Below are 26968 nucleotides of genomic sequence, written 5' to 3'. Positions count from 1 at the left end.
GTCTATATAGGCAAGCAATACTCAGTAAATATTTACTGAGCATTTTCAGTGTACCAGTCTCTGAACTAGGAATTATAGACTCCAAAATTAACAAGAAATTGTCCCAGTAGTTATAATGCTTGAGTTTAGGAAATAGGAGAGATTCCCAATGACTTGGTGTGCTAAGTGTTATAATAAGCAGGCTACAGGAACTGAGAGCAAAGGATTCACTGTGCCTGGAAAGGCTTCACACAGGTGGTAATGTTTGAGCCGATTTTGAAAGGAAGAATTCCCCAGGAAGAAGAAAGAACTTTTTGAGCAGAGGACATTCCCAGGCACAACCTGGAGAACTATGTCAAACCAGGAAGCTAGAATAACATAAAATAGGATTAGTTATGAATGAAGGGAACAAACCAAGAAAGGGGCTTCAATGATAGAGATTTCCCAGGAAATGGAAAAAAACCACACAAACATGACATGGAAACCCAACACTCAGTGTGGTTCAGTGAAGTCCAGGAGTAGGGACCCCTGAAGACTTGAGGTGTGCTTCATCTTGGGATTCCTGCTGCAGAGGGACACAGCCTTGTTGGGGTCCAAGTTCCTCTTCTGTAAATAGAAGAGGTGACAGCACCTGGCCTTCCTGTCTTGTCGTTGGTGAGGGGAAGGATGTAGACTCTGAGAAGGCTCGGAGCCTGGAGCACAGACAATTTAGTGAGATGATTATTGCTAGTGATTGAGAGTGTGGCTTTCAAATTTTTTTCTTTATCTTTTTAAAAAATAAAAATAGGAGGCTGGAGAAGTGGTGGGAGTGGGAGTGTGGGGGTGTTTGAAAGTGAGAATGAGAAACTTCAACTTGGAATTCCTAGGACAACAAGTAGGGATTTTACTGTACTATTTGTTGGGGGGAATCTTATTTGTCAAAGGCATTCTAAGGGCACGTGAGAGTCCGCAAAGATGAGGGGACAGTGTGGTCTAGTGGAAAGACCTGAATTCAAATCCAAGCTTAACCACTCCATGGATTCTTCAACGTCCCTGGATCATTGGCAAAAGGGGGATAATAATACTTATCTTAGAAGACGACTTGAGAGCCAAATAAGACAATGTCTATAATGTTCCTGGCACAGTGCTTGGCATATAGTAGGTGCTAAATAAATGCTTCTTTCCTTTCCTTTTTCTTCCTCGCCTATCCCAAAAGAATATTGAGTTAGTATTTTAACTATGAAGGATGGAAACAACTGGTGAAGTTGAGAGAATGTAAAGACAACACTAGGAACATGGCCCCCAGACTGTGAACGCCCTAAGGAATTGTGCCTTGACCATTATGTGTTCGCACCCTCTGTGGGTGCCATGTACGTATTAGGTGCTCAAGACAGATATGGGTGGAATTGAGCAGAAACAAATGCTTGCCGTTTTTCTATTTCCAGACATCTAAGATGTGGTGGGGAAGCACTAAGAGACGGCAGATTTTCTTTCTAACTCTTCCACATGCTGGCTGTGTGGTCTTGGGAAAACCCTCTCCCCTCTCAATGTCCACATGTTTGAAATAAGAGACAGGGAAGGATGATCTCCATGTTAGTCTAGCGTTGCCTAAGGATTTAGGTGGGTAAGACAGTTGTTATGAACTGAATTTTGTACTCTCCCAAATTAATGCATTGAAACTCTAACCCCTAATGTGACTATATTTGAAGAAAGGACTTACATGAGGTACTTAAGGTTAAATGAGGCCAAAAGGATGGGGTCTGAATGTGCTAGGATTAGTGGCCTTATCAGAAGAGCAAGAATGAGTTCACTTTCTGCCATGTGAACTCACAGGGAGGAGGATATCTGCAAGCCAGGAAGAGGGCCCGCGCCAGAACCTGACCATGCTGGCACCCTGATCTTGGAATTCCAGTTTACAGAACTGTGAGAAAATAACTTTCTGTTGTTTAGGCAACCCAGTCTATAATATTTTATTATAGCAGCGTGAGCAGACTAAGATAACAGTACTGCAGCTGGCTTGCAAATAAGGCTCAGGAGAGAGACCTCATTTGTAAAAACTGGTACAAGAGCTAGGGACCTTTTCACTACTGGCTGGGGCCATACTTTTCCTATCGTCCCCAGGTCTGTGACAGATAGGAAGCCACACCTCAGACACAGAGCCCATATGCTTAAAACTTGCTTCTCATGAGCCCCCCGGGGTGGAAGGCTCTCAAGGCATCCAGCTGCACACCCTTGACCAACATCTGCTAGGTGCTCAAAGGAAACAGTGGGTGACAAAAGCAACGTCTTTGACATTTAAGTCAGCCTTTGGTGCATCTGCTTTCCCACAAACCCACCATGACACATGTTTTTGTAATGAAGCATTACAAAGGCCAAAAAAGGCCGCATAAAAGAGCCCACAAGACCCAGGCGTTTCCATTCTTAATACATGTTGTTTGAGGTGCGCCTCCCACCTTATCCCACCTCCTCACTGCCCTGCAGGTGATGGTTCCTTTAGCCTTAGGCACTTGGGGGCGCTACTCACAGGATCACCTGGAGCACTGCATTTTTTGTTTTTGTTTTTGTTTTTGTTTGAGACAGAGTCTTGCTCTGTTGCCCAGCCTGGAGTGCAGTGGCACGATCTCAGCTCACTGCAACCTCCCCCTCCTGGATTTAAGCGATTCTCCTGCATCAGCCTCCTGAATAGCTGGGATTACAGGCGCCCACCACCATGCCTGGCTAATTTTTTGTGTTTCGGGTAGAGACTGGTTTCACCATGTTGGCCAGGCTGGTCTCCTGACCTCAAGTGATCCACCCACCTCGGCCTCCCAAACTGCTGGGATTACAGGTATGAACCACTGCGCCCAACATGGACCACTGTTTTTTTTATAAGTACTCTCACAATGGGCCCTCTGAGTTAGAATTTTGCCTCAAACACCCACAGAATGCATAATCTCAGGCAAGTCATTTAACTTATTTGAGTGTCAGTTTATTCATCTGTATTCATCTGATCAACAAATATTTGTTTTTTTGAGTTCCTCTAATGCCAGGCATTAATCTAAGTTTGGAATTCATGCTTCGCCATTTCTTTTTGAGAAATTCGGACTGTTAGTCATGATATGATTTAGTAACCCGTGTGTGACCTCCACACTGTTCTCAGTCATGCACAATGTATCACACTTGAATATGAGGACTGAGAAAAAAAGATGATCAATCTGCAGAGTCACTGCCTGAACTTTACCATATCAGGGTTCGTCACAAGGGTTCTAACTGCAAGAGAGCCTGATGAGCCTCCTGAAAGAAATAGTGAATGCACTGAATGGTATTTAAACCTTTGCACCAGGAGGGAGGACAGTGATGCTCCCTGGCTTTTTGGGTGGGAAGAAGGTTATCTGGAGGCAACAAAGAACAAAAGTTGCCATGGGATCCAGTTGGATTATTAATGGGAATGAATGCTGTTGGGAGTAAGCCTGTGTAATTTCTCTTAAATATCTTCTAATTTTTTTTGCAGCATTTAAGGGTCAAAAATTGATAAGTTGAAAAGGTGAATGAATTGCAACTTGAGGGTGCTGTAAAACTATTACTTGGGGAATCTGTTAGAGTTGTTTCAACAATTATTTATTGAGTGCATATTAGTTGTCAGGCACTCTGCTAGGCTGGGTCTACATACCTCCTGTATTTGTGGAGTTGGAGTACGGTGAGGAAGAAAGACATTATAAAAATATGTGTAAATATGTGTGTGTATATATATGTGTGTGTGTGTCTAATGAGAAATTGCAATAAGTACTAAAAAAGAAAAAAAAACTCAGAATATTATGAAAGAGAATCCTAACAGAGATTATCTCACCTAGATGGAGTGACCAGCAAAGGCCTCTTTGAGGAAGTGATGTTTAGAATGGAAGGATTCTAGGAGCTGGTCATACAAGAATGGGGCAGAAGTGGGGCAAAGAGGATTCCAGGCAATGGGAGCATCTCAAGCCAAGGCCCTTATGTGGAAAAAACTTGCCACGTTTTATGAACTGAAAGGTTGTGCAGACAATGTGATGAGAGAGGAATAGAGTAAAGTGAGATAAGTTGGAGAGTTAGAAAGAGTCCAGAAAATGCAAGTTCATGGAAGTCATGGTAAAAAGTTCAGATTTTATTCTAAAGTCAATAGAAAGTGACCGAAGTGTTATTTGAAACAGCAGACTGACATGATTAGGTTTACATTTGCATCAGCGGCATCTGAAGCAGTGACACGACCCACCTCAGTGAAAGGTGGGGAACACACAGTGTTGTCATGCTTCTTCTACAGTAAAGTCAGCAACAGGCCAATAAGGGCTTCACAGTGCCATCAGGGCCTGGAGCACATGGCATCACTGAATGAGGGTGCAGAAGAATTCCCGGCAAGAAATCCTGTTCCAGAACTGGGACCCTTCTGCATTCATTAATTCAATCAACATATATTTCTGAGTTTTTACCAGTGATGATGAACAAATAGACACAGTGCACCACGTATAATTTGTTAGTACTCAGTATCATCTCTGTTATTCTATACTTTTCCCTGTCCCCAGGAGCATAGTCTAGAAATTACAATTACAATTTCTATCCTCCATTGCAAATGGGATCCCAACTGGATTCCACCAACAAGAGGAAGTTGCATGAGATTTAGAGGGTAGAAGAGAAGGGGAAGCCATTGTTCTTCATAGCAGCTACTGGGAGAGTAGAGGCAGTGTGGAATTTTCTCACTGCTTTTGGGTATCCTCCTAAGAATCATCAAGTCAGTGCTCCCGGCAACTGAAATGATTGGTTGTAGCACAAGCACACACTTTAAAGTTTCTTAAAAGTGGCCTTCCTGATCTTTATTTGCCTAGCTTTTAATTCCTATATTAAACCATTTCTTACTCTATATACTTAGAGTGGCTTCTGTTTTTCTGACCAGACCCCGACTGATATAAATGGGACAGGGAAAGAAAGGGCGTAGTCCTGAGATCACAGTATTACACTTTTGTGGGGTGTCAGAGTTGAATGATAATTTTGATTCCATTGCTACTGTCATCATGCACAGCCTCTGGATTCTCCCCTTCAACCTCCTGTAACTTGGAGAAAAAGAGTTATGTGTGATAGCTTATCGCTCAACTCATCCTTTCACAGTAGAAAAGGACAATAAAGTTCTTTTTCTCTTAGAGACTAATCTTATCAAATTGAAGCATACAGCAAGTTTTGGCCATCGACTTACTAAAGTACAATAAGCAATCTTTAATATCTTGCAGAATTTCCTGAGCCTATCAGATCTTGTGAGGTGGGAGTAGAAAAGGCCATATACATAAAGGATAATACAGGTTGAGCAGTCCTAATCCCAAAATCTCAAATCCAAAATGCTCCCAAATCCAAAACTTTCTGAGAGCCAATCTGATACAACAGGTGGAAAATTCCACATGTGATCTCACGTGGATCACAGTAAGAACAAAATCAAAATTTTGTTTCATGTGCAGAATTATTGAAAATATCCTATAATATTATCTTCAGCTATGTGTACAAGGTGCGTGCAAAATATAGATGAATTTTGTGTTAAGAATTGGGTCCCAGCTCCAAGATATCTCATTATGTATGTGGAAATATTCTAAAATCTTAAAATTAAGTTCAAAATCCAAAACACTTCTGGTCCCAAGCATTTGAGATAAGGGATACTTAACTGCAGAAAGAGCAGACACATTTTTGAGATGACAGGTGGGGGTGTGAGTGAATCCTGGTTACACTCGTCACTGGGGTTACTTTTCTTCTCTGAGTCCAATTACTCATCTATGAAAATAATATACATACTAATTTTTATGGGACCATAGTGCATATTATTAATGATGATTGTGATAAATAATAATTACAGCTAACAGTTGTAGAGCATTTACTATATGCTGGACACTCTTCTAAGTGCCTCACATGAATTAGTCATTTAATTAATCCCCACAATAATGTTAGAAGTAACAGAGATAAGGATTGTAGCAGGGCTGAGAAGGTGACATACTAACATGGGTTTCTGACTCCATCCTCTGACTCAGACTCAATCCCCAGAAACAAGAATTGTCTTGATGGGCCTGAGAAACTGACATAGACCTGAGAAACTCTTGAGGGGAGAAGGGTGGTGCTTGGGTCTGGGTGTGCATGTGGATAGATGCATACAACAGCTCAGAGTGGAAGAGTGTCAGATACCCTTGGTGCCAGAGCTATGGTTCTGCACATTTCTGTTTCCCACATTGCCATAATTAGTTACATAATCATAATTGCATAATCATTCTCATAACAAATTACACCAATAATTACATTATTACACTAATAATTTCATTAGTGTAATTAATTATAGAAAGAGAACATTCTGAAAGTTTCTGGAGAAAAATGGCAAATCACCTGAAAAGGAATGAGAGTTAGATTGACCACCAACTTCTCAATAACAGCCCTGGATACAAGAAGACAAAAAGTTATATTTGCCATTTTTTGGGAAAAAAGTATGTCATATTTGGAAATGTATATTCAAGTAAACCATCATTTAAGTATGAAGACAAAGGAAACATAAAAATACAACACAATCCAGAATTTAAATTTTAGGTGCTATCGACATGGCACTCCACTAACATGATGGAGGTAGTGGCTGGGAACGGATTGGTTATACTAAAGTGCTAATGCTGTTCAGAGAACTATATAGATATTTATAAATTTAAGAGATTGGTGGAAAAATAGACAAGAGCCCATTTTTTGATAAATTAAAAGTAACCACCAGAAGAATAAAAATAAGAATATTCAAATTTTCTACCAGCAGAAAAACAATTTGGTCTAGCTAGTAAAAGGAAGGAAGAGGGCAGGAGGAACCTGATTAATAACCATGAAATAAGATGGTATTAATATATAAGCCCTAGTATAACCACAGTAGCAATTTTAGTATCAGACAGAACAGAATCCAAGGTAAGGAAATATTCTAAGGCTAAAAATTGGACAAAATACACTCATAGGAGTGAAAGTAAAATAATTATGAACATATATGTATCTAACAAGATAGCTCAAAACAAGGGATCAAATGACAAATATATAAATAAATAAATATATTATTAATTGCACTTGGAAATTTTAATATATTCATTTTAGAGACTGAAATGTCAAGCAAAGATACAGCACACTTGAATGATATAATTAAAAAGCCCCAACTGATATATATATGTAAATTATACCAAATACATGGATTTATAGCAAATTGAAAATAGATTTTTTTTCAAACAAGAGACACTCTCACAAAAATAGAGTATTAGCTGCAAGAAAAGTCTCAATAAGTTTCAAATGGTCAACATTATACAGACTACATTTTGCTCTCTCTCCTGAGAACTTAAACTGTATGGACCATGTCAGTGGGTTTCCTTGCTCTCTGGACTTCAGTAGAGTTTGCCCAATGTGGAGTACCAGCAGAAGAGAAGGAGGTGGTGGAACAGGGTACTGATTATGGCTCCTCCTTGTGTGGTCACCTTAGACAGGCTGGCAATTCTTAACTGGAAGTCAACAACCCTGGTCCTACAAGCTCTAGAGCATCATAGGATCCCTTTTGGTTTCCCACCTTTGTGTTTGTAAACAATCCCTTTTATTAAGTCCTTCTTAAGTTATTCTAATTTGAGTGTTTCAGCTGTTTGCAGATGAGATCCTATTGATACAATAGGGAAATTCTCTTAGTGACAGAGGCAACAGACAAAAATCCAAATACCTTTGGAAAATATACTCACACTTATTATGAGAAACTTTAGATGCAGACTCTTCAAGAGTAGGATGAAGACAAACAGGTCCAAAATCACGGGTACTGTTCTAAAGAGTTCTTGAGGTCTGGGACAATATGAAAAGAAAAAGAATGAGGTATAAGGATTGAAAAAAAGATAAAAAATGGTCACCTTTTCCACTGATAATATAGATCTCTATTAAAAAACAGAATCAACAGACACACTATCAAAAGTAAAAAGAGAGATCCACAAGTTTGCAAGAATCAATATTATTTATTACAAAATAAAGAGTATTTATCTAAACCAACAATAACCGTCTGTTATTAGTTGTCTATTGCTGCATAAAAATTTACCCCAAAGCATAATGATTTGAAATAAAAAATATTTATTATCTCACAATTTCTGTGGGTCAGGAATCCAAGCTTGGTTTTGCTGGGTGACTTGGGCTAACCTATGAGAGAGGTTGGGCTGCAATCATCTCCAGGCTCAACTGGAGCAGAATCCACTCATGTGACTCACTCACGTTGCTGTTGGAGGCTTCAGGTCCTTGCTGGATGTTCGCCAGAAAAATTACTTCTTTGCGACATGGGCCTCTCTATTGGTCTACTCACAATCTGGAAGCTTGCTTCCCCTAGAATAGGGGAGGGGAGGAAGAGATGAAAACTGTAGTTCTTTTTGCAGTTTAATCTTAGAGGAGAAATCCCATCATTTCTGCTGTATTCTATTAGCTAGAATTGAATCAGTTAAGTCTAGGCCACTCTCAAGGAGAGGGTATAATAGAAGTGCATAAATACCAGGAAGTGGGCAATTATTGGCATCATCTTAGAGACTACCTACCACAGCATCTGAAAATACCACAGAAAATAAGACCCCATTTGTAACCACAACAAAATTACAAAGCATCAAGCAATTCATCTAAGAAAGGGTGTATGAGACTACTCTGGAGAAAAATTTTAAAGGTCATAAAAATATGAAAAACTGTTATGGATAGGGTAAAAATAACAGTTCCTCCAAATTATTGCAATTACATTTAATGGTTCAGTAGGATGTTTTAGGAACATGATAGTTTTTTCATATACATATATACAAATATATATTTTTCCATATATATTTCATATATATACATATACATATGAAAAAATGAAATTAAATATGCCCAAAGTTGAGTCGATTTTAAAAAGAGAAAAACAAAAAGGAGGGGATTTTGCCATACCATCTCTCAAGACATTCCACAAAGCTGCAATTACAGAAACAATGTGACCCTGGTATCAGAATAAACAGATCAATGAAACAGAACTAAGAGTTCAGAAAAAGACTCGACTATATGTGGAAACTTGATATGTGATAAATATGCCAATTCAGTGGAAGAAAAGATGGGATGTGTGGAAAAATTAGTTCATACATGGAGAAAAATAGACTCCTGTCTCATCTCACAAAGGTGGACTCCAGATGGATTAAAGTCTAAATACAAAACCTGTGCAACTATGGATTATATCTATAATATTAAGTACAAGGAGATCCTGCAAATCAGCACAAAAAAAGGTAAGAAACCCAGTTTAAAAATGGGCATGGCATGTGAACAGGAAATATACACAAAAAGGAAAACTTGAATGCCAACAAGCATATGATCAGATGTTTAACCTCACAAGAGATCAGAAAAAGGAAGATCAATAGACAATGATATATAACTTTATAGTCATAATGCTTGGCAAAAATTAAAAGATGGATAATACCAAGTAGAGCTGAGGACATGGGATAAAATAGTTCTTCATAATTGGTGGTGGTGTCAAGGCATTCAGCCACTCAGATGAGCATCCAGAAATCACTTAGTGAAATTAAATATATAGGTGCATGTCTGTGAATAAACAAGTTTCAGCCAGGAGTGTACTGGGGTCTTTGCTCACCTCTGGGGAAAATCAGATTTGGTTTTCTTACTAACTTGGCAGATGCCCTTGGAAGTCTCCTCTAGGTTTGTGAAGGTTCATAGCAGCTACTTTCCTTATGCATCACTCTCTGCGACTGCTGAGTCACCTCTGGAGCTCTGAGTTACAATCCACTGAGTCCACTTCCTTGGTAGAACACTGGATGGAAGAAAGAAATAGGAACTTTGTTCTCTTTATGCCCCTGTCCTTTTAACCTCCATGTGACTAACATCCTAGGTGTAGCAGCATACTTAAATCCTTTTTCTAGATGGTTAAGACAATTTCTGAAGGAAATTACAATGCCGGAGGGACCACAATTGAAGATAACTTGAATTTTCATCTAATGAGAAGATACTTTAAAAAATCATAACAACTAGTATAAGGTGGTTTCTCCTATTTTGTCCTCCATATAAATTTGCTCCCAAGTGTCACCCAGGTCCCTTTGAATCTCTATGGCTCGTAAGCCTCCCCCTCCTCCTCAAAGAGATTGTCAGCTCTGAATATTTCTCCTTTGTCTATCCTCAAGGAACCTCTGGTTCCAGAATCAGAGATTCTGCAGGTGCAATTGGGGAGGGTAGAGCAAGACTTAGCAAAGCTCTTCCATTTAAATTCCCAGCCTGTGGGAGCCACCAGCCTTTGATTTATTTATTAAGTTCATCTCTCAAACGCAAATATTATTTTCTTTAGCATTCACAGAACTAAGATCTACTTGTAACAATTATTTCTCCTTATTAATAAGGTTTTGGAAATACCCCAAAACATAATGGGTCCCTGTTATTGTACATAGGGTTGTTTTATTTTTCCATGACTTTGCCAACCTGTGATGTTTGGTGGCATTACTGAAGATCAATATGAGTGTTTAAAGATGCTCTCTTTGACTCTATTTCAGTTCAGATTCTCTCTATGCCTGGAGGATAGCAGGAGAGTTGGGGGCAGGTATGGTCTTCTAATTTCTTCTGTTGCAGAATGAATCAACAGAAGCAGCAGGGAAGAAGGAGATGTAAAAATACAGCATAATTCTTATTGGACAGTGCTGGAAGTTCCTGTGGGAGTTTGAGATAGAAAAATCTAGAGGTACTAGTCTGAAATGGAGAGGTTCATCAGTTCAGGGTAGGATCTCAGAGAGATACTGGATGTCAAACGTCGACTTTGCACTTTCCCCTGCAACCTCTCTCCCTCTCTCCACTTTGTTTGTCCTTAATGGAAGAAGGTCGATTATATTAAGTCTACAGATGAATTATTTGGGGAAAGATTCACTAAATTTACAACATCTTTTGAGTGCCTACCTTGGAGCTAGGGACTATTCTAAGTGTATCAAATGCTTTGACTCATTTAATCCTCCCAACCCCCATAAAGCAAGTACTATTATGATCATGCTTATTTTTATAGATGAGAAAACTGTGGCACCGAGGAGGGAAGGTGACCTGTCCAGTTCACACAGCTAATGAGCAGAAGAGCTGGGATTGGAAGTCACATAGTTTAACTCCAGAACCACCCACTCCCAACCATCATGCAACACCACCTCCCCATCCAGGATATGGTGTATTTTTCCCACTTATTTGAATCTTTGACATTTTCAGTAGAATTTTTATAATTTAAAAGATATGGGCCATGCACGGTGGCTCACGCCTGTAATCCCAGCACTTTGGGAGGCTGAGGCAGGCAGATCACGAGGTCAAGAGATCGAGACCATCCTGGCCAACATGGTGAAACCCCATCTCTACTAAAAATACAAAAATTAGCTGTGTGTGGTGGCATGTGCCTGTAGTCCCAGCTACTCGGGAGGCTAAGGCAGGAGAATCACTTGAACCCAGGAGGCAGATGTTGCAGTGAGCTGAGATCACGCCATTGCATGCCAGCCTGGTGACAGAGTAAGACTCAATCTCAAAAAAATAAAAAATACATATATATGGTTCTGGACAATTTTTCTTACAGTTATTTTGGGATTTTCAAATAGTTTTTTTGTTGTCTATATAATAGAATTCTTAAAATTGCAATTTCTGATTATGAAATTTAAAGTTAGTTGAATTCATAACGATGAATAAAGTCACATGTGAGTTCAAAAGCTCGTTAACTCGTGCACTGTCTTGCTAGTCTCATCCCTTGCACTGTTTAAGAGTGGAGAGTGGGATGTGAGCAGGAGTGCCTGGTAAGGAGGCAGTAGGAGCTGACGCTAAAGAGCCTTGGGTAATGGTAAGAAGCTTGCCTTGCTCCTGAATCAAACCTTCCAACAGAAGGCAGGGAAGTGAGATCATTAGGTTTGTTTTTTAAAAAGCATTTTTCTTATAGCATTTTACTGGGTGATTTGGGTTTGGGAAAGGTCGGTGGCAGGGCACCTGTTAGGGCATTATTGCAGTATTTCAAGTGAGAGATAAAGTCTGACCCCAGGCAACAGCAGTAAGAAAAATGGGAGTAGCGAGGATGGGGCAGGGGGGCAGTACACTGAGGGGAGGGTAAGGAACAGGTCTCAGGTAAAAGCGACAGTCCTGGGTGACCAGTTAAACGTTGGGGGAGAGGAAAAGAAAGGAGATGAAGTTGCCACCAGAAAGAGTGGCCTCAGGAGAAAGGGGTTGTACAGGGTTGGGGATGGGGTGGGATGGGCAGAATGTATCAGGGAAATAGTACCCTTGGGGTTGGTGTGGTACAGGTGAGTGGGCCTGAATGATAGTAATGGAAATCCCAAAGCATGATATAAAAACTAACGAAATTTGAAAAGTAATAAACATGAAAAAAATGAAAAATTTTGATTTATGGGGGATTTATTTGGCTTCTATTGGAGAATGATTAGGACTGAAGCTAACTACTTGGAAGTTATTGGCATATAAATGGTATGTGAGGCCAGAGGAAATGGTGAGATGAGCCCAAGTAGAGAGGCCAGCTTTAAACAACAACAACAACAACAACAACAACAACAAAAAAAAAGCAAAACAAAGAAATAGGACACAGAGTTAAATTTGAATGTCAGATATATGATGAATAATTGTTTAGTATATTCCATGTTTGGACATGTTTAAGACCTACTTGTCCTAAAAATAATGTATTATTTATCTGAAATTCAAATTTAACTGGGCACCATGTATTTCATCTGGCAACCATAACAGGGGCAGCACACAGAAATGTTGGCAGGGACCAGGCAGGCCTTTCAGATAGTGAGGTGGTGTGTGAGACACAGGCCAGTGGTGGAGGCTGGGTGACCCAGAACTCCTGTCTCTCATTCTCAGGGGCAGCTGCTACATACTTCCCACTGATTGGGTTTGCAGAGATGGCCTCGAGGTTGTCTGATATTCTGATATTTCAAAACAGAATAGAAATATGTATTTTAATGTGTATTTAATATATATATTTTAAAATATTTTTAATGTTGATATTAAAAGTGGTCAATTGGGCTCAGTGCAGTGGCTCATGCCTGTAATTCCAGCACTTTGGGAAACTGAGGCAGGAGGATGTCTTGAAGCTAGGAGTTTGAGACAAGCCTGGGCAACATAGCAAGTCCCCATCTGTACAAAAAAAAAAAAAAGAATAAATTAGTCAGGTGTAGTGACTTATGCCTATAATCCCAGCTACTCAGGAGGCCAAGGCAAGAGGATTGCTTGAGCCCAGGAGTTTGAGGCTGCAGTTAACTACGATAGCACCACTGCACTCCAGCCTGGGTGACAGAGTGAGACTCTGTCTCTATTTAAATAAATAAGTAAATAAATAAACTGGGCAAACAACGAAAATGAAAACATTGTGAAATAAAAAGCAGCTCTGTGAGTTCCACTGGTTTGCAGCCTCTGATCTAATTTCTAAAGTGGGTGTAGCAGGTTTTTAACCTGTAAATTATGGTGATCGGCAGGTCAGGGTAAACGGTAGTTGTGTGTGGGGAAGAGATGATGGCAACAGATGTTTTCCTCCTGCAAAAACTAAAATGTGGGAGTGACTTCTCTGGCCATGACTCCATGGTCTCTCCCCTCAGAGCCATTTTCAGTAAAATTTTTATAGTTTAAAAAATACGGTTCTGAACAATTTTTGTTAGAGTTATTTTGGGATTTTTAAATAGTTTTTTGTTTGTATATATGGTAGAATTCTTAAAATTATACAATTATAATGTATAAAAAAGCATGCAATTATAATTCATAAAATTATAGCCCCACTGACCATTCTCCTGTAGCTGGGAGCAGTTCACACCAACAGGGCTATACCCCCATGCTGACCTGCTCTGCAGGATCCCAGGAAGGTGAGCATAGCCTACCAACCTGTTTGGGTAGCACAGCGACAGCAACTGAGGCCTTGAAGGCTGTTATCAGAAAATTGTGGGCGGAAACTTCCAGGGGTTTGCTCTGAGCTTCTTGAGGCTTCTCAGCTTCAGCTGCAAAGTGAGTGGGTGTTTCTTTGAGAAGCAGAATCAGAGAGAGAGAGATAGAGAAAGAGAAAGACAGAGGTGTTTCCCTTAGCTATGGAAACTCTATAAGAGAGATCCAGCTTGCCTCCTCTTGAGCAGTCAGCAACAGGGTCCCGTCCTTGACACCTCAGCCTCTACAGGACTGAGAAGAAGTAAAACCGTTTGCTGGGGCTGGCCTGACTCACCAGCTGCCATGCAGCAGCCCTTCAATTACCCATATCCCCAGATCTACTGGGTGGACAGCAGTGCCAGCTCTCCCTGGGCCCCTCCAGGCACAGTTCTTCCCTGTCCAACCTCTGTGCCCAGAAGGCCTGGTCAAAGGAGGCCACCACCACCACCGCCACCGCCACCACTACCACCTCCACCGCCGCCACCACTGCCTCCACTACCGCTGCCACCCCTGAAGAAGAGAGGGAACCACAGCACAGGCCTGTGTCTCCTTGTGATGTTTTTCATGGTTCTGGTTGCCTTGGTAGGATTGGGCCTGGGGATGTTTCAGCTCTTCCACCTACAGAAGGAGCTGGCAGAACTCCGAGAGGTAAGCCTGCCGGCAGACTGCTGTGCCCTGGAGGCACCAGGCATAAGGGGATGGAGGGCCCACTGCCTGGCTTGCAAAGTGCTTTTCAATCCTTTTTTTTTTTTTTCTTCGAAATGGGTTGTTCTAGTTATTCTATTCTATAGACAGAGAAATGGAGGCTCATAGGGGTGAAGGGAATATTTTTTACTTTGTAAAGAATCAGAGCCCAACAGTTTGTCTTTCCTCAGTTGTCAACTCAGTCTGTTGAACCACTTACTGCCTCATACCTATTGATTTAAGGAGTGAAAAACAAACAAACAAAACTTTTAAGTTTTGCTTGGAAGTAAATTTGTTCAGATGACCAAACTAAATCTTGAAAATTGGTACGATTCCAAATCACAAAACTGAGGGACAGTGAGGCAAAATTGCTTGGCCAAAGCCCAAGTTAGCAGAACTTCTGAGGTATTTGGATTCTCTTTCCAGGGCTTGGTTTATTTGACGATTCTGCCTCTTTTGCTTAAAGAATTTTATTTTTATTATACATCTTTTCTCTTTCTGTTTTACTAGTCTACCAGCCAGATGCACACAGCATCATCTTTGGAGAAGCAAATAGGTGAGTCTTTTTTCGCATGTACATTGAGTTCCCAAAGATGATCCTCAGCACAGAACTATGTTAATGGAATGCCTTAAATTCTGTCCCACACTTTGGTTTCTGTACACTATAAGAGGAATTCTGGCTAATTCAGAATCTCTGGTCTATGATTCCTTGAGCTGCTTTAAAAATGTGAAGTGAATTGAGTTGCTCACAATCAATATAGCTGAGCACTGCACACAATTCAAAATCACTTTCACTTGACTTTGGAAAGAGACACACATATACAACCCTGGACCTTTGCCCCCTGAGAAGTGGCTCCAGGCCTGTCCCCTTCCACAGACATCCTGGTCCTGGCACACACGCCAGTGGCTGTAACTCCTGGGAAGAGAAGGCGAAGTGAAGGCAGAGACAGATGTTTCTGAGAAACGTCCTTTCCTCTTTTAAATGCCCTAAAGAGATTACATTGAAGCTTTATTTACAATATGTTTTATAGGATGTAAGCTTTTAAAACATGGATAATCAATTCCCCACATTAGAATGGTTTTTCTTGAAGTCACTGAGAAGCTTAAGGGAAGACTTCAGCCATCATTCAAAGGATGTTCAGCTTCACCCACAGAGGCAGTCATGAGGTACCCTTGATCATAAAGGAAAATCCTTTGTATGGGAGCTAGGGCAAGAAGATAATAGGTTGAACACTGATCTCATGAAATTTCAGGGCATAGTTGTGCAAGCTCTGTACAGATAGATTTTACAGTGTGCTTCACTAGTCTAAGATTCATTGAAATTTTAGATTTAGATTTACAATGAGATTCATTGAATTTTTAGAGGTGGAAGGAAGCTTAGAATATATCTAGTCCAGCCATTTCATTTTTTGGAAGAGAAACAAAATACCAGATGGATTAGGTGAATATGCCCAAGACCACTGGTATGCCATTGGGGCTAGAAGGAACACAGGCTCTTGATGCCTTGTCACCTACAGGGCTTTCCAGTACTGGACTGGTGCCTCATGAAGTAGGGAAACTCCTGTCTCTCTGTAGTGAGCACAGAATAAGAAATAGATGAAAAGCAGGATACCTCTGCAAAGACTATAGGTAGCTCTCATCCTTAGAAACTCAGAATAAAGAAGAAGGCAGCACTGGCCATCTATTAAGTGAAGCAAGTTCCAGTTTCTCCGGATGTGGCTACTGCACACGACCCAGTCGCCTGTCTACTATCCTAGACTGTAAAGTTCTTGTAGGAGCCACTGTTGGGATGCTCTGGCCCCTGCTTCTGTGTCCTAATCCTTAAATGTTAGAAAGTCCATATGTACACAAGCAGAGTGGAAATATTTGATAGAAAAGTAAAGCCTCTGGAGGACATCTGAAATAAGATCATTTTGAAAATCTGTGGAATGTGCCTGGTCTGATAGGTATCTAATTATTCATCTTTCACCCACTCTCTGGAGTCAATTTAGTGATTAAAAGTCAAATGATCAGGTGAGTCCGATCCAGCTACCCCAGTAAGCAATTATCTTCTCTAGATCAACCCAAATAAACCAGAAATTGGTAAATCATCACATGGAAATCAAATCAGTAACTTTACTAATAAGAAAAGAGATGCAAATTAAAAATAGGGAATACCAATTTTCATCAAATTAGTAAAGATTAAAAAAAAACCCAGACTGACAAAGATTTTAGAGAAAAGTGCCTGTGCAAACATTAGTTTCAGCCAGTATACATGTAAATTGCTATAACTTTTTCTGAAGAGCGCTTTAGAAATACATAGCAAAAGCTTGTAACTAGTAGTTTACGTTGTAATCCTATCACTAAGAATTTATCTTAAGAAAATAATCAGAGATGTGCCCGAAGATTTATATATAAGGATGTTCATTACTTCCTTATGAGCCTATTTATAATAAATAATTCAGAAGAAACTTCAATGCCTCATACGAGATTAGTTATATACATTATGGTGTATTCAGACAAGCACATAATAAGCAGCAACTAAAAGAGATGTATCAGAAGGACATTTAATGCTTTGGGGATTGTGCACTCTGTATTGTTAGATAAAAAGACAAGTTACAAAAGGGTATGTTTAGTTTCATACTGACTATGTAACCATGTATGCACATTTTTATATTCTGAGGAACTGGAAAGTTTTACACACTGACATACTAACAGTGATTTTCTCTGGGAGATACTATTATAGATTATTTATACTTTCTAATTTGCTCCTTTTTACATTTTCCATTTTTTCCGGTTAACTAATTAAATCTTTTATTCGTTCACATGTGTGAGGCTAGATGTTGGGTGTTGGATGCTGACTGAGGATGAGCCAGCCCAGGGGGCCTGTCCTTATGGAGCTTTTAGCATGGGGAAGAAGCTAAACAAAAGCAAGCAAACAGACCATGCAATTCCAAAGTTGTACTAAGTACAACCTGAGAATCTTCTCTAAGGAGGTGTTGTTTACGCTAACACCTTGGGGGTCAGAAGCCCGATGAGTGAACGGCTGTGTGCATGTGCTGTGGAGTAGGGTGGGGCTGGGGGCGGGCATTTCAGCGCTGGGAACGGCACATGCAAAAACCCTGGGGCAGGAAGCACTCATAACCAGTGTCTAGGATATCCTTGCAATTTATTTATTCCAGTATAGGTACAGCAGATATTCTTAGTGAGCATGTTCTGTAAGAATAACGTTGTACTAGGCTCTGTGAGGGATATAAAGACATGCAACATGTGGTTCTCTGTTCCGTTTCCTGCCGGTGCGTGGCTGAGTGCCAGATTAGTTGCTCGGGTGGTTTGCGGTGTAGGAATGCAGGGGAGACTCAGTTTTGCCTTTCCTGTTCGCTAACACCTCCTACATGGTGGGTTGTCTTGGATGACTAGAGAGGTCATGATTGCTCAGCTAATGTTCTCTGTGGATTGGGCCATTCTCATACCATATGTGAGTTTTACAGGCTAATCACGAACCTGACATAGACAAGCATCTCCTGTGAATATTTATTGAAGTCTCAGTTAGCTGAATTCATTAGCTAAGTGGCAGCTGTCTATCTTGTCTGAAACAGTTGAAGTCAGAGAAATAGTGTCTGTTTTGAGAACTATTGTCTATCTTTCCATTTAATTTGTCCAACATTTGCTAGTAACATGCCCTGTGTTAGAAACTGGGCTTCTCTGGTGAACTCAGCGTATCGTAAGGAACTTGTCGTTATTTGAGGGGAATAAGATAATTTATGTAGTTACCCCAGAGACAAGAGGAGTCAGAAATGACAAGAGAGGGGAAGACAGAGGGATCCTAGATTTCAAAAGAGGGGCAGATCATATTTGATCAAAAAAGGCTTGAGAGGGTTTCCCAAAGAAAGTGGTACTAGGTAGTCCTTATGGGATGTTTAGGAATTTGACACAGAAATCTGCGTGAAAGAACATTAAGGGCAGAAGACATGGCATGAACAAAGGCACAGAGGAAGGAAAGTAGGGGTATGTGTAGGCCACAGAACTCCCGTTGTGTGGCAGTGCTCAGTGGGAGTAAGGAGATAAGGCTGGACAGATGGGCTGGGATTGTGTGATGGGGAGACTTATATATGACGGCATCTTCGGGGAGGAGCAATTAAAGGTGTTTGAGGACTCAGTGATATGAGGTGATTGTCAGAGGTCTTAAGATAATTAATTTGGGGCAGATTGTAAAATGTCACTGGGGGAAGATCTGGTGACACGCAGACAGATCAGTAGTCTTCTTCAGCCTCTGTCCTGTAAGTCTTTGGAACAAGAGAATCAGAGTGGACAGAGCCCTGGAATTGGCGTCAGGAGAGCAGGGTGTGGTCCCATCTGTGATGCTGACTAGCTGGGTCTTCTTGGATTAGTCACCCAACTTCTAAGCTCATTTTGCAATCGATAAGGTAGGACAATAATACCTACCTCAAAGGGTTGTGGTGAGTTCTAAATGCAATAACTGACATGACAGCTCTTTATGAATAAATGTTTATATTAATTAAGTTTTATTGTAACATTATAATTTATACATATGTCAATCTTAATTTGGTTTTTTTTTTTTTTGCCTCTTTGTTTCTGAAATATAGACTACTATGAATCCTGCAGTTCAGACTTACATGATTAGTATATGTTAGACTGTTGCCGTTTACGGTTTTAAAATCTTCTTTTTTAAATGATTGGATTTAAATTCCCAACAAAATAATAGTTGCTATTTCATTTTAACATATATTTTTCCTCTGTCTATGATACAGGCCACCCCAGTCCACCCCCTGAAAAAAAGGAGCTGAGGAAAGTGGCCCATTTAACAGGTCTGTATCTGGAAGGTACAGGTGGGGTTTGGGAAAGCTTTTGGCAAAAGGCAAAATGGCTGCCTGGTTTCCATTACCAGGCTCTAGAGAGTTGTTACTTCTTGGAGACAGTATTTGAACCCAATAATACTAACACTTTTCTTGTCGAGTCAGTCTTATGAACACACTTTGATCCCCTATTCTCTGGGCAAGGCCCTCTTCTAAATTGGAGACCTGGAGCTGATTATGACATGACCCCTGCCCATAAGAAGCTCATTCTTTTCAGTCATTCCAAAATCCCTTGGGGGATTGGGGGCACAGATCCAAGAGGTGAGAGCTGAGAAGGTGAGGAATGAGGACTTATTTTAGTCAGTGCTTTCTTGGTTTTCTGGAAGAACTTCACTCTGCTTTGTCCAAGAGTATAAATAGGAGCGAGAAGGGAGACTCAATCCTGGCACTTGTAGACTTTCAATATGTGCCTGTAAAGTGGAGTGAAATGATATGGTATGGGCACTCCCATTATAAACTACATAAATAATGGAATAAATATCACAGAAACTGGTAGGCTATTGTCCCTGGAATTATTTAGGCAGAAATTGTAGAATGATCCAGTCACATCAGCAGACACTTACTAAATACCTGCTGTGTGCCAATTTGGGGATGTGAAGATGAGTAGAACATGGCTCTTGCCCCCAGGGAGCTTGACATCTAATAGGGAAAGACAGGCACTTATGATAATTTCAGTACTTCAGAGATTTAGGTTATGTTCATGATGTTGTGGGGATACAAAGAAAAGGGAACTGTACCCCAAATTGAGGGGCTGAATAATTCTTACTGCAGGTGAGAAGATGGACCAGATGGTCCCTAAGATCCTTCCCAACTTTAGAACTTTAGAGTTCCTTGGATTTGGCTTTTTCCTTCAGGAAAGGACTTCAAAGCCTAGCAGTTTTGGTGCTAGTTCTGAAGATAGTAAAATCTTTGTTCCAGAGAGCAAATATTTTCTCAATAATTTCTTACTGCAATGGATTACGGGTATATACTATTGTTCCAATTGTGTGGATGACAAAATAGGACAATGTTGTTGAGGAAATTCTGTGATGGATCAAGTTCTGACCCCTCAGCCAGTTCTATACCAGCTGTCATTCTGGGTGAAACATTTGTTGAAGGAAGGGCCCACAGTTTTGCCTTAGAAACTTAGTTTGTTGGATGCATGACTATTCCTTGCTGAAAGCTCCTTTTGGATTTATTTCAGGCAAGCCCAACTCAAGGTCCATGCCTCTGGAATGGGAAGACACCTATGGAATTGTCCTGCTTTCTGGAGTGAAGTATAAGAAGGGTGGCCTTGTGATCAATGAAACTGGGCTGTACTTTGTATATTCCAAAGTATACTTCCGGGGTCAATCTTGCAACAACCTGCCCCTGAGCCACAAGGTCTACATGAGGAACTCTAAGTATCCCCAGGATCTGGTGATGATGGAGGGGAAGATGATGAGCTACTGCACTACTGGGCAGATGTGGGCCCGCAGCAGCTACCTGGGGGCAGTGTTCAATCTTACCAGTGCTGATCATTTATATGTCAACGTATCTGAGCTCTCTCTGGTCAATTTTGAGGAATCTCAGACGTTTTTCGGCTTATATAAGCTCTAAGAGAAGCACTTTGGGATTCTTTCCATTATGATTCTTTGTTACAGGCACCGAGAATGTTGTATTCAGTGAGGGTCTTCTTACATGCATTTGAGGTCAAGTAAGAAGACATGAACCAAGTGGACCTTGAGACCACAGGGTTCAAAATGTCTGTAGCTCCTCAACTCACCTAATGTTTATGAGCCAGACAAATGGAGGAATATGACGGAAGAACATAGAACTCTGGGCTGCCATGTGAAGAGGCAGAAGCATGAAAAAGCAGCTACCAGGTGTTCTACACTCATCTTAGTGCCTGAGAGTATTTAGGCAGATTGAAAAGGACACCTTTTAACTCACCTCTCAGGGTGGGCCTTGCTACCTCAAGGGGGACTGTCTTTCAGATACATGGTTGTGACCTGAGGGTTTAAGGGATGGAAAAGGAAGACTAGAGGCTTGCATAATAAGCTAAAGAGGCTGAAAGAGGCCAATGCCCAACTGGCAGCATCTTCACTTCTAAATGCATATCCTGAGCCATCGGTGAAACTAACAGATAAGCAAGAGAGATGTTTTGGGGACTCATTTCATTCCTAACACAGCATGTGTATTTCCAGTGCAATTGTAGGGGTGCGTGTGTGTGTGTGTGTGTGTGTGTGTGTATGACTAAAGAGAGAATGTAGATATTGTGAAGTACATATTAGGAAAATATGGGTTGCATTTGGTCAAGATTTTGAATGCTTCCTGACAATCAACTCTAATAGTGCTTTAAAATCATTGATTGTCAGCTACTAATGATGTTTTCCTATAATATAATAAATATTTATGTAGATGTGCATTTTTGTGAAATGAAAACATGTAATAAAAAGTATATGTTAGGATACAAATAATTTTTAGAATTTACTAATATTTGAATTTTTTGCTTATTATTTCTTTCCTCCTTGATTTCTTCATTCATTATGATATCAGACCACTTTTAAGAATAATTTACTGGAGTGAGAAGAACTATGAATCAAATCTTTCTGCCTTTGCCAGGCCTTCCTTCTCTCTATATATTCTCTTTCCTCTTCACCTCCCAGAGTTTCCATTACCAATATTATGACCAATGTTAAGCTTAGCCAACTTTCCATAGATTTGATGAGAAATTATATTTTCCTGAAGGCAGAACCATGGCACAGTGGAAAGGGCACATATTTTGGTCTAAAAAACTTAGATTTGAATCTTTGTTCTTCCACGTACTGCCTATGTAAGCACTGGTTAGGTCACTTGACCTTCCTTGAACAAAAAAAGAGCTGAAAGTATCAGACACATAGAACATCAAAAAATAGTGTCTGCCACTACTAAGCCACTCTATTAGAGCCACTTCATTCTCCAGAGGCCACTGATCTGTGGGATCCATCTAAGCACCTGGTTTCTTGTATTCTCATGCTTGTCATTCACAACGGCCTTTTCCTATTTTCTTCAACCACTCACTATCATGGGCTCTCCCTAGACTTTGTTATCATTAAAAATTACAGTAACTCCTTTGGAATTTGATTTTAGGTGTCTTATTTTCACAACATCATCTTCTATTATTCCAGTGGAATTGGTCCAACATTTTCTTTTCTAAAATATTTTTGAAAATATTGAGACTTCTAATTAATAAACTTTATTATTTTCTTATATACACATCAGCTCCTTCCACGTCTTCACTTCTCTCTATGTCCAGCATAAATGTCATCATCTGTCATGACAACCAGCACCTTGGAAAGACTCTCAACTCCAAAATACTCTCTTCCTCCAATGTATTCCCCTTGCAAAAATCCTATTTTCTTTAAGCTGTCATCCCAGAAGCTGGATGTTGCTGGACAAAAATTATCCAAACAGGCTGCCTAGTTTTAGTTTATTTTTATCTAACATGAATTTAAATCAATCGATGATTGATCTGTCACTGACTTAGTTTTATTTTTTGATTGATTTGAATAGGTAGTACATGTACATGGTACAAATTTTAAAAGATACATAAGGATATATGATGAAAATAAGTCCTCGTTCCACCCTGTCTAGTGGCTCAATTTTTGCCCGCAGAGAGGATCACTGTTTCCTAACATTGTCTTGCAGAGATGATATATATATAAATATGAAATCATTTTACTTTGGAGTTTCTCAACCATGGATCTGTGACATTCTGAGCTGAAAAATTGCTTGCTATAAGGTTGTCCTGTACACTGTAGGATGTTTAGCAGCACCCTTTCTCTCTACCAACTAGATGCCAGGAGCATCCTACCCCCCAAACTTGTGACAACCAAAAAATATCTCCAGACATTGCCAAATGTCCCCATGGTGGGGAGGGGGCCAAAGTTGCCTCTGGTTGAGAACCTCTACCTTACACTGATGAACTCAATGGTCATTCAACGTTGTCTAGCACTTTTCTTCAGTTCAATCTTAAGCATTTTTCTTTACTTATAGAGTCAATAACATTATATTTTTTCCTCTTGCAAACCAACCACATGCCTTCCTCCAACTCTCTTCTACACAAAAACACAATTCCACCTGCATCTGCATGATCTCTTCCTTCCATCTGGTCTCAGTGGAGAAATAGGACAATTTTCACTTGTCTGCTAGACTCACCTTTCCTCTTCCCTTCCTTGTCCCTTTTTAACATTTTCTTCTCTCCTCTAAATCCTCAAATTATCCCTGTATATGAAATCATTTCCAACAGTATGTACCTTTGTTCAAGTATGTATATATCTTTTCCAACACTATGTACATTTGTTCAAGTATGTACATATCTTTATATGTATATATGCACATATCTTTAAGAATAATTTATTGCTGGGCACAGTGGCTCATGCCTGTAATCCCAGCACTTTGGGAGGCCAAGGCCGGTGGATCACGAGGTCGGGAGATTGAGACCATCCTGGCTAACATGGTGAGACCCCGTCTCTACTAAAAAAAAATACAAAAAATTAGCTAGGCATGGTGGTGGGCGCCTGTAGTCCCAGCTGCTTGGGAGGCTGAGGCAGGAGAATGGCGTGAACCCAGGAGGCGGAGCTTGTGGTGAGCTGAGATCAGGGGCCACTGCACTCCAGCCTGGGGCAACAGAGTGAGACTCTGTCTAAAAAAAAAGAATAATTTATTGGGGTGGGAAGAACTATGAAGCAAATCTTTCCAGGCCTTCCTTCTCTCTATACATTGTCTTTGCTCTCCACCTCCCAGAGTTTCCATTACCAATATTATGACCAGTGTTACACTCATCCAAATTTCTACAGATGTCATGGTTACTTGTTTTTGCCTGGGGGCAGAGCAGTGGCATAGTGGAAAGGACATAGACTTTGGACTAAAAACTTAGATTAAAACCTTCATTCTTCCACTTATGAACTATGCAATCTCTGGGCAGATCCCCTTTCATTAATGGACAACCCAAACCAAACCACCTGCATCTTCCAGACAAAACACGGTGAAAACTTTTTGTTTTACCCTTCACTATCCCCAGCTCTGACTGCGTTTCTCATTTCCCAGGAGAGACAAACATCTGGACAGGCTGTCTCCATGCACATGGGCTCCATTTCCATCACCAGAATTTCTCTGGTTCAGGTTTCTCATGTGACATTCAAGTGTCATCTCCTCAGGTATCCTAAATAGAGTCCCCTCCTTTTGTCATTATTTTATGGTTATTTTTTTCTTTCTTAGTACTTACCAAAACTTGTGATTATATATATTTTGACCACTTTAAAAATATTTGTTTTTTCCACTGGAATAAAATTTCCAAAAGCAAGGTTTTTTGGGTTTTTTTCAACCTTGTTTACCACTCCATCCACATAAACTCACCTAGTGCTTGACACACATTAGAAACTCAATATATATTTGTTGACCTCAGTTATAAGGCAGGTGTCTCTTGGCTTATATATGTGCATATGTTTTTAGGAGTACTCTGAATCTATATTAGTGCCACATCTTGAATGTGTGTGAGTGGTTATCCAGCATTGAGTAAATTATCCAGTGGTATTTTGAGGTTACAGATTGAAAAAAATTAATACATTCTAATTCATGGCATTGGAAAACAACAAGGATATATTTGGTCCTTGGCATTACCAGGAGTTAGGGCAGAGACAAGGAAAACTGCTGGGTCACCAGAGGTAAAACTGTCATTTAGGGTATATTCAAATACTTGTCTAATAAATTAATGAACAAAACCAAAGTTTCACTTTGGAATGTGTCATCTGCTCTCCCTAAAACTTTTGTATTTATTCATCTGCTCTGGAGGGTCAGGTTCCTGAGCTTGTGCTTCCTGGAGAAAGTCTGATAGGTACATTTGCCTTTCCTTTGGCTGGCTGCTGGTCTGTATTCTAGCCCTCAGGGTGAAATCCTCCTCATCCCGTCTTTCCTCTTTTGGCTTCAACCATCAAGTATGCCAGTTCCAAAGGGTCATAGGAAGTTTGCTAGACCATGATTCTTTTGCTAATGGACCCTTCTAGATAATGGTACCACAGCACAGAGGAAGTGGGAAAGGGGCTGGACATCCTGAGCTGACATGATGCCATCGGCTGGTAGTGATACTACTGGCACTTTCATCTTCCTAAGTCTGAGCTGTACTAGGACGCCTCTGGGACTTTCTGAAGGTAGGATTGTAGCTCGCTATGCTTCACTGATTCCAGAGAAGAGACATTGACTGTCCGTTTGGAACTTTGATTTTTTTTTTTAACCTCAGTTGGAACATAAGAAATGTAAAAAATTAAAAACTTTTAAATATGTTTATTGAAAATTGGATTGGCATTGTTCCTCTATGAAATGCTAAATCCAAAGTAGAACACTCCAGACAAACACATACATACGTAAAGGGTGCTTCTAGTTCAGTAGTTTGAGGTTTTCTTTTTTTTTTTCTTTTCAAGCAACCAAAAACACATGAAACTCACCTCTTTTCTCAGTCCCCCAAAGTGGTGACTTTGTCGTCTCTGAAGTAGGTTTTGACTTACCACAGCTTAACAGGAAAAGAGCTCTATTGTGGGGGCATCATTGTGAGTGTGACTTACGTGAAACAGTTGCTCATAGAAAGAGAAGAATTGGTGAGAGAAGCTGCCTGCCTCCCCCAAAGCCATGGTATAAATTTCCTCAGCGGGTTAAGCCCTAGACTTTCCCTGGTCCTTATCTAAGGAAGTATGAAGGCCACATGTTGAATGAGTTACATTTTTCTAAGGGGTTCGGGTAAGTTCTTGTGTTTGTAGAGATAAATTTTTGCATTCTGATTTTTTTTCTTTCCCAAGGTTTTGGATTATCCAAAGACAGAATGAGGTGATTCTAAAAAAAGGAGATTAGAACCCCATTCTTTGTGGAGGAGGGTTCAGAAATAAATCCTATTTAGAAATAATATAGTCATTGACAGTACCAGGGACCTTTGGGATTCACTGGGAAACCAACCTGCCTTGGCAATGTAGATAGCTAAGTGGGTATTCTGTCCTTACAGGTTCACCCAGAAGATAGGAAAGATTCACCCCAGTGATGACTTTTCGCTTTTACCAAAGCTTCCCCTTTACTGGGAAACATTTTTCCAGAGTTCTGACTGGTACATCTTCAGAAAAAGGGCAATGCAGATATTCCTCCTCCCCTACTTGGAGGCTCCTTCAGCCCTAAGGGATCACTCTTTTCTTCTAATTCTCCATAGAATGACATAAGCCTCATTTCACATTCTGGGGAAATTTAGTCTTCAGGTTTTTTGAGGATGTCAGGGTAGACCCTTATTCCCTTGGGCAATCCACATTATTGCAGGTTTCCTGGCTTTCACTGGTTTCTGCAGTGGATATGCTGTCTGCATTCCTGACACTCCCACTGTGGAATGCCTTTATTGCCTTCCAGGCATTACTACCACAAGTTGCTGTGCATAAAGTTAACTGAAGGTTTGAGGCAATGGAGACACATTACCTTATGACACACACAGAATAAACTACACCTAAAAATGAGTATTAGACATCATCACCATTCCCCAAATTTGCTACAAATATCTCCTTAAGCATACCGCTAAAAATTCTAGTATTTGAAATAGCATA

The 26968-nt window shown here is 40.3% G+C and overlaps 1 protein-coding gene across 1 annotated transcript; it reads left to right on the top strand.

The window, feature by feature from the left end:
- The first annotated feature begins 13938 nt into the window (after positions 1-13938).
- Positions 13939-21835, top strand: FASLG (Fas ligand). Its single transcript, XM_524967.7, has 4 exons — positions 13939-14505; positions 15052-15097; positions 19293-19349; positions 20581-21835. The coding sequence occupies exons 1-4, from the start codon at positions 14161-14163 to the stop codon at positions 20973-20975; spliced, it is 843 nt and encodes a 280-aa protein (XP_524967.2). The 5' UTR covers positions 13939-14160; the 3' UTR covers positions 20976-21835.
- The last annotated feature ends 5133 nt before the right edge of the window (positions 21836-26968 follow it).

This window comes from Pan troglodytes, chromosome 1 (genome assembly GCF_028858775.2).
Source record: "Pan troglodytes isolate AG18354 chromosome 1, NHGRI_mPanTro3-v2.0_pri, whole genome shotgun sequence".
In the NCBI taxonomy this organism is placed as follows: Eukaryota; Metazoa; Chordata; class Mammalia; order Primates; family Hominidae; genus Pan; species Pan troglodytes.
Note: the sequence above shows the minus strand (reverse complement) of the source record. Positions and strands in the feature narration are given on the sequence as shown.